Source organism: Peromyscus maniculatus, chromosome 19, assembly GCF_049852395.1.
Source record: "Peromyscus maniculatus bairdii isolate BWxNUB_F1_BW_parent chromosome 19, HU_Pman_BW_mat_3.1, whole genome shotgun sequence".
In the NCBI taxonomy this organism is placed as follows: domain Eukaryota; kingdom Metazoa; phylum Chordata; class Mammalia; order Rodentia; family Cricetidae; genus Peromyscus; species Peromyscus maniculatus.
In genome coordinates, this window is record NC_134870.1 from 2,988,328 (window position 1) to 3,006,805 (window position 18,478).

Consider the following 18,478-nt stretch of genomic DNA (forward strand, 5'->3'; position numbering starts at 1 on the left):
ACCAACAAAAATGTTGCCTCTATAAAACTCAGTTTGCAGACATGGGGCACGTTTTATCTCTTGGTCACCTTGAATTCAGAGCTGTGGTTGGCTGCAGCTGCTGGGGCGACCAGCCCACCCACACTGCCAAAGGCTCTAGTGATCATGCTTGTTGTATTCCACAGGCTGGGAGTCTTATCCACTTGAACCAAAAGGGTGTCCTCTGTTGAGACCGTCTCCCTGGTTCCTAAGGCCACTGCTCCCCCCCACACACACCCATTTACCATGCTAACCCACGAGACAATGAGCCTGAGAACTCAGCAAGTGGAGGCTGGTTGTTCTGGAGTGACGGTTTAAGATCATCCCCATCACCCTGAAATACTTCCGGTGGCTCCAGCGCCCTCCAGGGGCAGGGAGCAAAAGCCAATGAAGGTGCTCAGAAGAACTGTAAAGAGGAGGGATGCAGGTCGACCTTGCCCAATGGAAGGGAACCTGGCTTTCAGAAAGAGTCCTCAGGACTTGGGGACGTCAGGAATCTACCTCACAGCATTTCATTTCTGCAGCCGACTGCCTCGTCCTGACTGTGGGCAACAACATCTCATAGGCTTGGGGCCCAGAAAGAAGAGGGAAAGGCTGGCTGGCTCAGGCCTCAGTCTCTCTCTTTCTCCTTGTCCCTCTGGCTGACAGATGGACTGAAGCTGTGAGTTAAGCTGCTTGTCAGCATGCCATGTCAGCAACAAGAAAGCTAACACAGCAGTGGCTGGGAAGTTTCAGAGCTCTTTATCTTCTTGGAAATGCAGAGACTGTCTCCAAAATACCAAAGTCCTGGAGCCTAGAGACTCCATGTACAGCCTGTGGAATACAACAAGCATGATCACTAGAGCCTTTGGCAGTGTGGGTGGGCTGGTCGCCCCAGCAGCTGCAGCCAACCACAGCTCTGAATTCAAGGTGACCAAGAGATAAAACGTGCCCCATGTCTGCAAACTGAGTTTTATAGTGGCAACATTTTAAAAGGTAAAAATAGATTTATACTGAGGGTATGTGTTTCACATTCACTAATTTTATATTATTTGATAATTAATGTATTTTAACATATATTCACTACACAATTTTTTTAGTTGAGTTACCTTTATTTTTTTTTTTTTCCTGGACATAGGGTCCTACTGTGTATCCCTGGAGCTATGTGGACCAGGTTGGCCTTAAACTCACAGAGATCCACCTGCCTCTGCCTCCCAAATGCTTGGATTAAATGTGTGTACCACCATGCTCAGCCTATTTTACACTTTTATATTAAAAAGACTAAGTCAGTATGTCCCCATACTTAGAGCGAATGTGCATCTGGCCAACAGTGATTGACTCTTTCATTGCTGCATGTGCCCAGCAGGAACAGAACAGCCCGGGCCTAGAAGACACTGTGGGCTTCACTAGAGTCGGCCAAGAGGTCCCAAAAAGGGTGGAAGGGGCCTGTGCTGGAGCAAGTCATTTGCATCCAGGAGTCTGAGACAAGAAGATAGGCTTGGCTTCAGGGCCAGCCTGGGCTACAATAGGAGACCCTGTTGTAGCAGCAGCAGCAGCAACCCTGAGAACTCCCAGGGACACCATCAACCCTTTCGACAGTTCTCCCCTGTTAGGCTGAAACAAGGAAAAACAGGCAAATTACTGAGAAAATAAATGGTTTATTTTTCTTTATAGCGAAAGTAGTATAGTTTAATACACAATCACATGGAACCTTGCCTCTCTCAAAAGAATGCATATTCTTTATTTGTGCAATTAAAAAAAATCCACCCTGGTTTTGACATGGAGCTGGAGTCAGGTGTGGTAGTGTGCCCCTTTATTTCCAGCACGACAGAGGCAGAGGCAGGCTAGCTCAAGGTTAGCCTGGCGTACACTCCCAGCAGGACAGCCAGGGCTACATAACAGACCTCAGAAAACAGAGAGATGGAGCTGCTGAGCACTGAGATCCAAACAGGCATGATGGCAGGAGGGCTGTGCATACCTCGGAGCCCTGGGCCGGAGAGTCTCACAGCAGAGACCTAGGGGTGCTGCAGAGGCAGGGGAGCCCCTGCCTCATCCCGGGGTCCCCTGAACATCCAGAGCTGAGCATGAGAATGGGGGCATAAAGATGGCAGCTATACCTTAGAGAGCAAAGCCCAGAACACAGATGGAGCTGGGGGACACAGGTCATAGAAGCTGAGAGACACAGGCCATGGAGCTGGGGGACACAGGTCATGGAGGCTGAGGGACACAGGCCATGGGGCTGGGGGACACAGGTCATGGGGCCGGGGGACGCAGGTCATGGGGCTGGGGGACACAGGTCATGGAGCTGGAGCTGGGGGACACAGGTCATGGAGCTGGGGGACACAGGTCATGGAAGCTGGGGGACACAGGTCATGGAGCTGGGGGACACAGGCCATGGAGCTGGGGGACACAGGCCATGGAGCTGGGGGACACAGGCCATGGAGCTGGGGGACACAGGTCATGGAGCTGGGGGACACAGGTCATGGAGCTGGGGGACACAGGTCATGGAGCTGGAGGACACAGGTCATGGGGCTGGGGGACACAGGTCATGGGGCTGGGGGACACAGGTCATGGAGCTGGGGGACACAGGTCATGGAGCTGGGGGACACAGGTCGGTGTATTGAAGGAGCAACCGCTCCTCTGTCTCACCCTATCATCACAGTACGAAAACACCCAAGAATTAAGAAACCCAGCTAGAGATGGGGCTGGGTTGAGCGCTGTGTGGTTGGAGCTGAGGACTCGCCATCCGCTTAAATGACATTTGGCAGGATAGACACAGGATGACATTTGGAGGAGGGGTAGCAGTAGAGAAGTTTGTGGGAATTAAAAAGAAAAATGCTAAACCCAGGTTCTCTCTCACAGGACATTAATTACTACATACTCACTAGTTGCTACACTAGATGAAGAACAAAAGTGGGTTCTAGACCGGGGAGCCACACTCGGCAGGTAAGAGCATCCTCTTGCAGAGGTCCGGAGTCTGTCTCCGGCAAGACTCACCAGCACCCACTCAGGCAGCTCACAACCTCCTCTAACTCCTTCTCCAGGGCATCCAATATTCCCTTCTGGCCTCCTTGGGGCACCCACTGTGCACATACTTACAAACATACACGTAATTCAAAATAAAAATGCTTTTTAAAAGCAAGTTGCAGGGCTGGAGAGTTGGCTCAGTGGTTAAAGCATTTGTTACTCTTGCAGAGTACATGAGTTCACTTCCCAGCACCCACATGGCAGCTCACAGCTGTCTGTAACTCCAGTTTTTGTGGATCTGATGCCCTCTTCTGACCTCCACAGGGACCAGGCATACACATGGTGCACAGTACATATAAAATAATAGAACAAACAACCTAAAAAATACTCTAAGAAAGTGAATTGCAAACTATATAAGCATTAAGTCTTGGAACATTTTTACCTTAAATGATAAGCAGAGGCCAGAAAAAGACATGAGCTAAAGATCCTCACATTCTTAATACATAAATCTATTCTATTGTTTCATTTTCTTTGTTTTCCAACAAGTTGGAGAAAACATTCAGCGATAATGGAGCTGACTTTATCCTTCCTCGGACTGAGCCTGGGCAAGTTCCCAGAGCCCCAAGGGTCTCTAACAATGACACAGTTCTCCTATACTTCAGGGCTGGTGAAGTGACCTCAGTATGACCAAAACCCTGTGGCACTTGCCAGAATCAAGTATTTGTAAAATCAGTGAGAAGAAATATCTACACTGAAACATGACTTCCTTTAGCGACTGTTTGTGTAGTTTCTTCTCTGGTGGTAAGGTGTGGGCTTCGCTCCAATCATTTCATCTGGTGTGAGAGAGAAAACCCAGGTTCAGTGCCTTGAGACCTCGTCTGAGATGTGAAGCCATTCCATGTATTCAAGAATTGCCTGAAGTCTCGGCACTCAGGAGGCAGAGCAGGTGAGGTGTTTAAGACCCACCTAGTACTTAAAAGGCTTCAGGTAATTGGTTAGTCACCAGCTTAACCTAATGGTGGTCACGAGTCTACAGAATTCAACACATCCTGACAAATTCACAAGAACCAAGAAAAATTTAGAAGCTGGAAATAAATCAACATCAGTCAAAAGGCCTCCACTCAGAACAGTCTAGAGGTTTTTCCTGGTGTCTCACTTGGTCCAGAACCCCGGCTCAGCCCCCACACCTGCCCTGCCCTACATGGCCCTCAGGAGCATACAAGTCTTGTTTTCTGTGGGTGGTGTGGGCTCCAGGTAAACCAGAAAAATCAAAGAACAGAAGAAACTCCAAGATGTAAAGACACAAAACGACATGAGAAAAATGCAACAAGGCTGCATGGGACTGTGACCGCAACTGGTGTCGGGTGGAAGGCGGACTTAGTGCGGGAGGCTACGGTCCGTCCAGAGGAGGCAGCCAGCCCGTTAGGATCCTCTGCTTCCTGACTGCAGAACTGGGTGCAGCAGAGTGGAGATGGTCCAGCATGGGGCCCCTGGGGAACCCTCCCCCAAGCAATGAGAAAGCGGGGTGTTTGGATCATCAGCAAACACTGAGTTCAGCTTGGTCTCTCTGTAGTGTGTTCCTTCTCTGTCTCTCAAGAGGGAGGCCAGAGTGCTGTGTTCTGCTCCAGCAGCAAGGTGTGTGTTTGCTTTTCCTGCCCATCTTCATCAGGAACTCCTCCGCTCTGAGAAAACCAGCAGGGCCTCGCCAAGTCCACCAAGCAGGAAGCTGCAAACAGTAGCACATGGTCAGTGGTCCTAACTCTGTGGCCTACCAAAGTTGCCTGGCACCCATAAACAGCAAGGAAGAGTGATATACCCCACGACCACCAGCCCAGGCAAGCCTGGCTCCGGGTACAGCCCAGAAACCTCGTGCCACTTAAGGGAAAAAGCATCAGCTACAGGGTGCGGGTCAGGGGTCTGGGAGGCCGCCCTGAGGAAGGATGTGTATCCCACTTATCCTGACCAGTCAACACTCTGAAGAAAACCATGAGAGGAGGAAGCAAGGAGGAAGGGCTTCCCGTGATCCCCTGGGTGCTTCTGGCTAAAGGGGATTGTGGGATATGAAATCATGAAGACACTCGCAACCCTACATCAGGAAGGGCGTGGCTTCTGAACTTAGAACAGTTACAGGTAAACATATAAGTGGGAATCATGAACTTCCCACCAGCGCAGAAAGAGATGAAGCCGGTGATTTGGAAACCAAGACATTCTAGAACTGCAGGCGGGAGAAGAGGGAATATTTAACATGCCTAAAATTCAATACATGCAAAGGTCTCTCCCTCTTCTATTTTAAACTTCTTGGTAGACAGTCTGGTGTCTGCTGCTCTTCTGGGGACAGGGCTGGGCCACTGCCAAGGGATTATGGTGGTGGGTCCCTGTCAGTGAAGGCTTTTTCGGGGTGCCTGCCAACCTTCAGTTACGTTTTCTTTCTCCCCTTCCCCTCTATACGCCCAAGACCCCAGCTCTCTTATGCACACATACACTCACCGTGGTGCCTTTCTATTTCTAACGTGTCTGGGGTGCTGAATATATGAAGCACACACATTCCCTTCACAGTGAAAACCTGTATGGGTCATTCTGACATCTACATACAGGGAATCTGTACCACCTTGCACTTTTAGTACAAGAATGAACTATGGATGAGGATGTACAAGTAATAGACTCAGACTCACACAGACACGAGCTCAGATTTATTTAGCCTTCGCTTCCCTGCCTGGTCCATGGGAGCTGAGCATACCTCACAGTGCGTACAAGGCCTGGAGATAACATCTGAAGCCACCCACCCCCGTGCTTGGCCTACAACGCACTACCAATAACACATGGCTCTTCCCTGGCCTCATGAGCTCCTCGAGCGGCAATCCCTGCCTCAGTGACAGTTATTCTGGCCACCCATCTGCTGAAGACATCTAGTGAGGGACGTATCTTGTTGCACAGGTGAGCAGCTATGGCTACATCACTGAACTCAGTCTCTATGGACCTTCTTGGGAGAGACACTGAGTTAGCTCTAAGGACTGACAAGACATGGCACCTTCTCACATTGCCCCAGAAGTTGTACCTCTCAATGAGTCTGCTCTGCAAGGCAAGAGAAAAAAAAGTCAAGCTACTCCTGTACCACATCAGAGCCAGGAAAATCCCTCTCGCTCTGGGTTAGCTGGCCAAGGAGCCAGGCACAGAGCTATGAGCATGGGGTTGTCTCTCTACGAGGTGAATGGCAGAGATGGAGTAGATGAGGAAGATGTGGGAATATATGTCCCTCTTTCCTGCAGACACCATCATAAATAGTGAGAATCAATCACTTCTATTTAACTCACAGAAGTGTAGCTGGAATTGGTGTCTTAGGAACCATGCACAACTATGAGGACTTTTGCGATCACTGCCATAGGACGGCTTTAGTGATCCGTCACGATCCAGGTGTCAAAAGACCATACCTAGAAACACCTGTGTGTGGAGATGGGAGCTTGCTTGGCTCTTGTCTGGTGTGGGAGCTGGAGAGACTCTGTCACCTGTTCTCTGTGGTAAAGAATGAGGGGGCAGGAAGCCCTTCTTTGCCCCATGAGCTCTCCTTGGAAGCCGTTTCTTCATCTGAAGTGGTTCTGCTGTTCTTCCCATTCAAGAACACACGTTACCTCATGTCCCTGGGCAGGCACACAAACACAGCAACCAGAGAGGGAAGCTGCACAGAGCTCTGCTTGTGGGACAATTTCATTTTAAACACTTCTCACCAATCCTCCTTAATCACCGGAACAGACCAGGGCAGCGCTGGCCCTCCGCCAGTGTTCTCCCACAGCCCGGGAACAATGCCCGAGCCTAATAACGTCGCATTCATCCCTTTGGCGGAGACTTTATGAAGCGCCCAAGGAGCTTAGTGAATGGTAAAATGAAAACAAACCTTGTTTCGTTTACTGTGAAGAGAGCCAAGAGGTGGCCTTTGATGTTGTTTTTGAACCAGCAGGAGCAGCTCACACAGGGTCCCGGAGTCTTAGCAGCATTAGAACTATTTAAGTCAAAGCTTGAGTGAACTGTTTGCAAACCTTGTAATCCCACCGTTCCCGAAATGAACACACTTCACAGGGTGAAGGCATAAACCGCGAGGCTGCAGAGCACACATGGCCAGAAACACCCATTCCAGGTGTCTATTCCGGAGCGTTATTTCAGAGCCTCTCCAGCCTTTTCCCCTGTGGGGATCAAAGGCCTCGTCTCGCCCTACATCTATTATTGTGGATGCTAATTCCTACTGAACTCAACATTTTTCCTCGGATGCAGACCCAGCACACACACACACACACACACACACACACACACACACACACACACACACTATATATACAATGAATGACCAGATTAATTGTTAAATGTGTTCCCCATCTCCCATCTATATTCTGACTACTTGGTTTTTACTCCCTTCTACCCCACTAAAATGTCTCTCCCTAACATCTCATTCTCCTGCAGAATGAAGTTCACAAAAGATAATGGAAATTACTTTATCTTTATTTATTTTTTGACAGTATCTTATGTAGCCCAAACTTAAAGTCACTACACAGGCAAGATCATACCACACCCATTTTAATGTGCTCCTGGGAATGGAACCCAGGGTTTTGCATAAGCTTAGGCAGGCACTCTACCAATTGGACTACATCCCTAGCCCTGAATAATACCGTTTAAAATGAGATGCCAACATTTAATTCAAACAGGGAATTGATATGTTTCATTCACTGTAGTCCTAAAGGGATCTAGGGAATATTAGGACATTTCCCCCGGCTCCTGAATTCATTTTCTGTTCACCAAGCTTGAGTAGTCTCCAGGAAGGGGCCCTAAAACCAGAGGGAGAGGATTTCTTGATTCAAAGATAACTGAAATTCTTTTTATTTTTCTTTTTAGACAGGGTTTCTCTGTATAGCCCCAGCTGTCCTGGAACTCACTCCATAGACCAGGCTGGGCTCGAACTCAGAGATCCGCCTGCCTCTGCCTCTGGAGTGCTGGGATTAAATTCATGTGCCACCACCTAGCTGAAAATCTTTTTCTTTGCTTTGGGTCTCAATAAGTATCCTGAGCTATTTTCAATTTATAATCTTCCTGCCTCAGCCTCCCAAGTGTTGGGATTTTTGTGCAGAATGTCATAGTCAGCTCTTTACAATCATTTTCTAAAGATCCTTGATGTTCATGAGGTCTGTACTGGGATAAAGTCAGAGACTGTCATGGCTGGCAGCCTGTGATGGATGGCTGGCAGCCTGTGATGGATGGCTGGCAGCCTGTGATGGATGGCTGGCAGCCTGTGATGGATGGATGGCAGCCTGTGATGGATGACTGGCAGCCTGTGATGGATGGCTGGCAGGCCCAGTGAATGATGGGCAATGGTAAAGATTGTCATGGAATCCTCGGAAGAAATCAGGAGATGAGCAAGTTCCTTAGGATCTTGTTGAAAAGTCAGATAACGTTCTTTCTGTTCATTTGCAGGAACCGTGAGACTGGCAATTCTGTCTGTCTCCAGGGAACGCTGTCCAAAGCCTTCAAGACATTTTGCATTACAAATGCAAGATGCTACCAGCATCCAGTGGGGTAGAGATCAGGTTTGCTCCTTGGCATCCAACAAGGCACAGGATGGTACCCCACAACCAAGAATAATTTGGCTCCAAATACCAAGAGTACCAAGAGGGAAAAATATATTTTTATTTTTTTACATTTGCATATCTATTTTTTGTATCTGCGAGTATGAGTGCATGCATGCACATGTGTGAATGTCAGGGACAATTGGTGGCAGTTGGATCAAGCTCAGACCACTGGGTTTAGAGACAGATATCTTGATCACTAAGCCGTCTTGCCAACCTAGAAACCCTACCTTACATGGCCTAATTTACCAGCTAAGACGCTGTCCTCCCAGGAGAACAGGTAAGCCAGTTCAGGCGTGGCTCTGACCACGCTCCTCAGGGAGCACTTCCCAGGTCACTCCAACAGCTGCTTCCACGCGTGGGCAGAGGCCCAACACAAACTCACAGCAGGCCACCATTTTCAAAGGAGTATGGAAATCTGGATTTGTAGGAGGAAATCACCTAATTTCTAAAGGCTGCTGACTAATTTAAAATTTGAAAATCAATCAAAACATAAGAAACAGTAATTGTACAGGAAAATACAATAGGTCTAAAATATTTTTTTAAAAAATTCCAAGACCTACAACCTCTGCCTTTTGTGATTTCTGATTAGTTTAAATTCCCAGGGGACAAAGACCAGCCACTCCCATCTGGAACCTGAGAGCTGGTCTGGCACTTGGCCATGCTTGAACTCATACAGCGTATGGAGCAACCACCTAGGTGAGAGGCAAAAGTTGGAATTACAGATTGACACAACTCTGGTTGTTCATTTTGTGGCTGGAAAATTCTTTGAGGCTGAAAAACCATCCCTAACTTCAAGAGTTCTAAAAACTCAGGAATTTTCAAAGCCAAGGTTCATTTTGCAATAGACATACATGCCGCTCCCTGATTCGGGTCCAAATGGCCTCTGTTCCCACTTTGTCCAGGGCCTAACCTCAGCTCCACGGATGTGAAGCAGTCTGGAGCAGAGTTCCTTCCAGACAACCACTGCGTTGCTAGCATTTCCTCACGCCAGACAGCAGTCTCGCTCTGGTTTCTCTTGCTCAATTCAACACCTGGGTTTCTTTGGTTCATTTTGAAGTTCTATACAAAATATGAAGGCATGCGTGTAAGAAAGGAACATTCTGTCAAGAATGTAGGCTAGCACCGTGCAGCAGAAAGATAAACATTGAAGCCGGTCTCCCTGTGTCTCCCGCTCGGCCTTTAACCTTCACACTGACCTATACCTGCTGGCAAGGCTTTGCCTGTGCTCACGTTAGTTCTGGAAGTTTCGGGGCTTTGGACACACCGAGGCCTGGGCTTGAATTCCCATTTGATCTCCTCATGTCTATAAAACCCTGGGGAAATCACTTAATGCCTCAGGGTAGGACACAGAAATTTGGGGCTAGCGAGATGGCTCAGTGAGTAAAGGTGCTGTTCCTAAGCCGGAGGACCCGAGTTCAAGCCCTAGGGCTCACTGTAGAAGGAGAGACCCAACTCCTGAAGTTGTCTCTGACCATCACATAAATGCTGGGACACACACATGGGTGTGGACACACATACATACAAAACACACCCATCTACATACTACATACACACATGGGTGTGGACACACATACATACAGAACACAACCATCTACATACTACACACACACATGGGTGTGGACATACATACATACAAAACACACCCATCTACATACTACATACACACATGGGTGTGGACACATACATACAGAACACACCCATCAATACATACTACACACACACATGGGTGTGGACATACATACATACAAAACACACCCATCAATACATACTACACACACAAATGGGTATGGACACACATATATACAAAACACACCCATCTACATACTACACACACACATGGGTGTGGACACACATACATACAAAACACACCCATCTACATACTACATACACACATGGATGTGGACATACATACATACATACAAAACACACCCATCTACATACTACATACACACATGGGTGTGGACACACATACATACAAAACACACCCATCAATACATACTACATACACACATGGGTGTGGACACACATACATACAGAACACACCAATCTACATACTACACACACACATGGGTGTGGACACACATACATACAAAACACACCCATCTACATACTACACACACACATGGGTGTGGACACACATGCATACAAAACACACCCATCTACATACTACATACACACATGGGTGTGGACACACATACATACAAAACACACCCATCTACATACTACATACACACATGGGTGTGGACACACATACATACAAACAAAACACACCCATCTACATACTACATACACACATGGGTGTGGACATACATACATACAAACAAAACACATCCATCTACATACTACATACACACATGGGTGTGGACACACATACATACAAACAAAACACACCCATCTACATACTACATACACACATGGGTGTGGACACATATACATACAAAACACACCCATCAATACATACTACACACACACATGGGTGTGGACACACATACATACAAAACACACCCATCAATACATACTACACACACACATGGGTGTGGACACACATACATACAAAACACACCCATCAATACATACTACACACACACATGGGTGTGGACACACATGCATACAAAACATACCCATCAATACATACTACACACACACTTCCATAGCACACACACAAAGGCCTGTCTTCCTCCTTTGACAGTTCTGAGGCATGTGAGCAAGCGTGAGGTCAGCTGTGTGGCCTGGAGCCATTCTCAATCCTGGTATTTCATCATCAGCTCTCTAGTCCTGTCTCCTCGCCCACTGCCTAGCTAAGCCCTTCCCACTAGCATCAGGGCCAGCTCAAGGTCAAGTCAAGGTCAAGTCAGCTGAAGGCTCACTTCTGCGTCTGAGCACGCCCGTCCTCTGTCACTTTAGTCTTCACATCACAACACATCCAATAACTACCATCCTGTCCATCCCATCAAATACCTTTCTGGCTTTGTCTCCCCTTGAATATTCATTGAGAATTAGATACTAGCTCACGCTTCTTTGATAGCTTCCCCATGTGCTGCATACAGCACTCAGTAAAACCTTTTTTTTTTTTTTTTGAGACAGAGTCTCACTATGTAATTCTGGCTGTCCTGGAACGCACTCTGTAGACCAGGCTGGCCTCAAACTCACAGAGACCCGGCCTGGATACGGACAGGACTGACAGATTGATAGCTCTTTCTCGATGCCTCCCAAGTGCTGGGATTAAAGATGTGCGCCATCACACCTGACGACACTCAGCAAATATTATAACCAACAGAATCATAGCTATAGTATTTAAAATCTAACACTCCTTGGGGCAGGACAGAGGGGACAGTAATGGAAGACGCCTTGATGGGGGTGCATTTCAGGGTCAGAGAGAAACCTGGTACCAGGGAAACTCCAAGGAACCCACAAGTGTGACCCAGCTAAGACTCCTAATAGTGAAGTGTCTGAACTGGCCATCTCCTGTAATCAGATTGGTGACTACCCTAATTGTCATCAGAGAGACTTCATCCGGTAACTGATGGAAACAGGTGCAGAGATCCACAGCCAACCGCTGGGCTGAGCTCTGGGAGTCCAGTTGAGGAGAGGGAGGAGGGATTATATGAACAAGGGGGGCCAAGATCATGATGGGGAAGCCAGAGACAGCCGACCTAGACTAGTGGGAGCTCATGGACCCCAGACCGGCAGCTGGGGAGCCCTAATGGGACCGACCTAGGCCCTCTGCCTGTGGCTCCTTGCAGTGGGGTCAGGACCTGTCCTTGGCATTTAAACTGGCTTTTGGGAACCCATTTCCCCATGCTGAGTTCCCTCGACCAGCCTTGATGCAGGGGGAGGAGCTTGGTTCTGCCTCAACTTGATGGGCCATGCTTTGTTGACGCCCATGGGAGGCCTGCCCTTTCTGAACAGGAGATGGAGGAGGAGTGGATGGGGTGGGTAGAGGGGAGGTGGGTGGGGCGGGGTGGGAACAAGAAGAGAGGAGGGAGGGGAAACTGCGATCAGGATGTAAAATAAAATAATAAATAAGAAGATGAAATATTAAAAATAATCTAACATTTCCTACAAACTCCAAATGCCTTGGTGGCCTCCGCCCTCAGCCTCCTCTGTGGCTGCTGTGGCACGCTTCCCACACTTCCCTCTTTTAAAATTCCTGCCCCTCCTGGGGACCAAGTGCTTACCTGTTCAGGCCATGACCACCTCTCCCTTCCCTTCCCTCCTCCTGCCAGCCAGGTCCCACATAGCCAGGGAGCTCCTCTGCGGCCAGGCTGGTTCCATTCCCACGCAAGGGAGCGGCTGAGTCTGGCCCCAGTTCCCCTGGCAAGCTTAGCCCCCAGACGGGCGAGAGCCCCCCTCCCGGCGGCCGGCTCCCACCCGCTCCGGCCTGAGCCCATGGCTTCCAACATCTCACTGTCTCTCTTGGAAGCTGCTCAGAGGCTGCCTGGTTAAAATAGACGCCAATGCCGCCCCCTCCCCCACCGCCAGCTCCCCGAGGGTGCAGCTCCCTGAGGGTGCAGAGCCGGAGAGGGGCTCGGAGCCGCAGCTGCCGGCCGTCATCCTTGCCACCTGGAGCTCTCTGCGCCCAGAGCTCAGGCCACTCAACCCCACGTGCCAGCTTCCTGGCTGAGTGAAGGGTGTGGAAGGGCCAAGCAGGTCACGAAAGCCAAGCCAGGCCCTGAAGCTCCGGGGAGACGCAGGAAGAGCTGCAGCTGCCTTGCTGCTGCAGCCCGCAGCTCCTCCACACATGCACACGGGATACTCCGCTTCCACCTGCAGCTGCCACCAGCCAAAGCTTCAGTGGGACCTTCTTTAGTGCTACACCAGCGACACCTGCTGGCTGAAAAGCGCTACTACACCCCCAAAAACCATCGCAAGGATGGTAATACAAGCAAGCCAGTGTTTCATTTCAGGTAAGAGAACTTGATACTTTTACACCTTGAAACTGACTAACAAATTTTGAGTAACTCTTATATTATGGCCAAAAACTTTACTTCACAAGAATTTAAAAACTTTTCTACCTGTACGATGAATGGCATTTTCCTGGAAATATATGACCTTCCTAAGGCATATCTGGCCTGTACCATTTTGGCATTTACCATAATAATTCACACAGCATTCAAATATTGGTTTAACAATAATAAAAAGATGAATCATTATTGGAACTGACACAGGCTTTAAAAGATAGAAATGAAGGCTTACATAAAAAGATTCTTTCTCTGGAATCTGCTAACCAGGATTTACAAATACTAATAAAAATTTACAAAATAGGCTACTTAGTTTGGAATCTGCTAACTTATTACAAGAACTTCAGTCCATTAATAATAAATGTATAGCCAGATTTGATTTTATTGATAATAAACATGAATACTTAATGGATAGAACAATAACTCTCCAGAGGGAAGTTGTCACTACTCAGACACTTTATAAGGAAGAAAGATTATCATTAACTGATAAAATAAGGTCTATGGAATCATGTGTTTGAGAAGAACACAAAAGGTTGCATGATTCCATGAGAAATCTGGCGTCCCTTGCAAGAGAGGAGGCTCACTCCCTAGAACAGACCCTAGGTGCTCATCTGCAAACTCTGGAAGAAACTCTCAGTAAAGATAACAAGGGACCTAATAAGCAGAAGGGTCAGACCATAAAGGTCATAACATCTCCAGATAGCTCTCAGACAATGGCCTATGCTGTCATCACCCATGAGAGGCCAGCAGATGATAGACACCCTGAGCCATATGTGGAATATATATTACAACAGATTTCAATGAGAGATTTTAAAAAATATAAAGGAAGTGATAGTTACATATGGCATACACTCAATATATGTAAGACAGACGTTAAATTCATGTTCTACCTCACATCGAATCATTCCAGATGACTAGAATCAGTTAATTTCAGCTGTTCTAGAATATAGCCAGCATTCAAAAGCTGTTTGAGAGAAAAGGCAAGAAATTTAGAGCAACAAGGTAACTTCAGAGGTTTTGAAATCCACCAAGATCAAATTTTTGGTGAGGGCTGTTTTGCTGATAGGAATGTACAAGGCACTTTATGATAAGCATACAACATCCCTATGCCATACAGCAGCTCTAAAGGCTTGGGGGGGAAAATCCCAGAACCAGGAAAGCCAACTGAGTTATACACAAAGATATTTAAGGAACCACAAGAACCTTTCACTGATTTTTTACAAAGGCTGACCACAGCTATAATGAAAGCTGTGTCAGATAAAGAATTAAGACAAATATTAACTGAGTCATTGGCATTTAACAATGCTAATACAGAATGCAAAAGAATATTTACACCATTACAGGTCAGATCAGCGCCTTTGGAAGAATGGATTTGGTATACTAACAGTGTTGAGTCTCTTAACTATAATAATGAGGCTTAGATAGAAGAGGCAATTCTCAGAGGTGAAAGAAGGCCCTGGGGTACCAAATGTTTTAAATGTGGTATACACCAGGTCATTTAAGTAAAAACTGTACATGGGGTGCTCCTAGAAGTAATACATCTTCTAGGAATAACCCAAACAGGAGACCCCAACCTTCTGAATTATGTAGAAGATGTGGCAAAGGCCAACATTGTACCAATGAATGCAGATCAATAATAGATATACAAGGCAACCCTTTACTGGTGGGAAATGCCTCAGGGGGATTCTTGCATGCCCCCAAATTGAACGTGGTCCAAACATTTCCAGCCACTGTAGAGGAAATTCCTCTCCAGGACAGTTGAATAAACCAATGTCTAATGTAAAGAAGGATACTGCACTGGATGATAGAACAGCTCTGATAGAGAATCAAAAGTTCCAAGGAACACAATAAAATGAAAATTTTGGCAGACTTCCATAAATGAACAAAGACCAATGCTTAGAATTCAAATTAATGGCATTGTTCTGGAGGGCCTGGTAGACACAGGTGCGGATGTGACTATAATTACACCAAAATCATGGCTTCGGAATTGGCCTTGTCAAGAGGTAGATGTCCAATTTCTAGAGATTGGAACCCTATCTCAGATAAAACAGAGTTCAAGATAAGTTGAATGCACAGAACCAGAAGGACAGTGAGGAAGGCTGAAGCCATATGTAGCAAATGTAGCAGTGAATCTTTGGGGTTGAGATCTGCTACAACAGTGGAATACCCAGATTAAAATTCCTACACTCTCAGAAAAGGAACACAGATCAATGCATGTTTCTAGGAATAATATCATAACATGCTATAAAAAAGTCACCAATCATTCAGGCTGTACATAAACAGCGCACAACCGCTGCTGAACTCTCAGAAATACCAACTGCCTTACCTTTAAAATGGCTAACTAACAGACCTGTCTGGGCTAGACAATGGCCTTTGACAAAAGAGAAGCTACAAGCTTTAGAACAGCTGGTTCAAGAGCAGTTAAATGCTCAACACATTGAAGAATCTACCGGCCCTTGGAATTCTCCTGTATTTGTTATTTTAAAGAAAGTCTGGTAATTGGAGAATGCTGACAGATCTGAGAGCTATTAATAAAGTAATTCAGCCTATGGGCTCCCTACAGACTGGGATGCCCTTGTCCTCTCTGCTACCCAAAGAATGGCCTGTAATAGTTATTGACTTAAAAGACTGTTTCTTTACCATACCCTTACAAGAAAATGATAGAGTGGGTCGAGAAAAATTTGCCTTCACAGTACCTAATTATAATAATTCCCAGCCAGTCAAGAGATAGCAATGGAAGGTCCTCCCACAGGGAATGTTAAACAGCCCTACCCTGTGCCAATATTTTGTGCAAAAAACATTGGAGATAATTCATGTGAAGTTTCCACAATCCATTATCTATCTATCTATCTATCTATCTATCTATCTATCTATCTATCTATCTATCTATCTATCGCTATATCTATAATATATATCTTATTGGCTGATCCAAAGTTAGACATATTAGAAAGAATGTTTGAAGAAGTAAAAAAAGTTTTGCCTCACTGGGGACTGCAAATTGCTCCTGAAAAAATACAAAGAGGAGATTCTATTAATTACTTAGGATATAAGATAAGTATTTCCAACTTACTGGGTATCATGGGAATACTCAAAGAAGGACTACAAAATTTGGCTAATACTCTAAAAGTGGACAAAGAATTAAATTGTCGAAGAGAATTATCAGCCAAATGTAGCTGGAGTTTTCTCCAGTCCCACCCAGGCCCACAGCCACTCAGACCCAAATAAACACACAGAGGCTTATATTAATTAAAATTGTAAGGCCTAATGGCTCAGGCTTCTTGCTAGCTAGATCTTACATCTTAAATTAACCCATTTCTATATAACTTGGGAGAGACAACTGTTTTTAGCTCTGTTTTAGAATCTTTTTTTTTTAAGCTTTTTCAGGTTTTAGGTGGAAACTCTTGCCCCACATTGGGTGCCATATAATGCTCTCCTTTCTGGATAAGTGGGACACAAGGAAAAGTGACTACTGAACTCTGCCAAGACAGAGTAAGGTGGTCTTTCAGAATTCCCGCTTCTGAAAATGGTCTGTGAGATACTCTAGGCCTGTAGCCAATTTGAATGCACCAACAATGCTGGGAAACATTAGGTGACTGTCCAGGCTGCCAGCTGTCTCTGTCTATTCTTTCAAGACTCCCAAAAGTTGCTTGCATCCTTCTCCCTTTTCTCAGGTATTATTATATTCCTTCCCAGGTCTTTGATGGGATTGAAGACTTAACAGTTACAATCTTCTATCTTAGCTATAACATATTAAGTATTAGATTCAGTTTCTTCAGGATAGGGCACCTTTTGGAATGATCTCTGTAACATGCCATTTACCTATGCTCCAGACTTCTCTGGATTTTAGTGTGTGTCTCTTGTTTAAATTGTTCATGTTGGTTGTAGTTCCATCTTGCTTAGGTCATTATCCCTTATTCCTCCTGGACAATATTTGATAATCATTCCTATTATATATAGTTTTATATTAGGTTAGAACTTTCTTATTTAGACAAAAGGGGGAGATAAGTGGGTAGCTATTCCAGCTTTGAGTTGGAAGTACTACCCCTAGTGAGGCTTCTGGTAACTGCCATGCCTATGAGGCAGGGCCGAGACAGGAGCCCTCAAGACCTGAGATCCGGATGTGCTGGCTCTCTTGTTTCCTGGATCCTGGACACTGGAGGTAGACTGAGCAGAGTTCTCCAGAGAACACCACTGGGCCCTGTAACCTATCACTTTACTTGTAAGTTACCCCACAAAATAAACCTCTCTTTTAACTATGCAGAATTGCCTTAAAACTTCCACCAAGAGCTGAAGCTGAGAAGGAATTGGCTCTAGTAGAAAAGACAATATGAGAAGCACATGTGGTCTGGTCATACTCCCCTCCAGACATTCCCCCACAGGTATTTTGATACAGAGGGAAGATATTATATTAGAATGGATATTTCTACCATGTAAACCAAGTAAGAAGTTAAAGACTTATATAGGAAAGATCTCTGATTTGATTCAAAAAGGAAAATAAAGATTTCACCAGTTGACAGGAATGGACCCAGCAGAAATTGTAGTACCTTTCACTAAAGAGGAAATTTCATCACTATGGAAAGATAATGAATACTGACAGAGAGCCTACAGTAACTCTTTGGGAGAGATTAACAACCATTATCCCCAAAGCAAGAGAATAGAATTCATGAAGATGACTGAATAGGTCCTTTCTCACGTTGTACAACAAAAGCCAATTTCTGGAGTCCTCACATTCTATACTGATGCAAATAAATCAGGGAAAGCAGGATACAAATCAGGAGACTTAAGTAAAGTGGTTCTAAGTCCATACAACTCGGTACAAAAGGCAGAACTGTATGCCATTCTTATGGTACTGATGAACTTCATAGAACCACTCAATATAGTCAGTGACTCTCAATACACAGAGAGAGTTGTTTTACATATGAAACTGCTGAATTTATTCCTGAT

General features: G+C 46.0%; 1 protein-coding gene across 5 annotated transcripts in view; it reads right to left on the bottom strand.

Annotated features, from left to right (window-relative positions):
- Nucleotides 1-1,635: 1,635 nt before the first annotated feature.
- The window catches only part of Slc35d4 (solute carrier family 35 member D4), a 145,129-nt gene continuing 128,286 nt past the window's right edge, over nucleotides 1,636-18,478 (bottom strand). For 4 of the 5 annotated variants that reach the window (XR_013045971.1, XM_076554737.1, XM_006989464.4 and 1 more), the window contains one exon: nucleotides 1,636-4,690. Coding sequence is in view for 4 of the 5 variants with exons in the window: in XM_076554737.1 (XP_076410852.1) it covers nucleotides 4,630-4,690 (61 nt within the window). In the remaining variant the exon portion in view is untranslated. The other variant, XM_076554738.1, reaches the window with a different exon arrangement.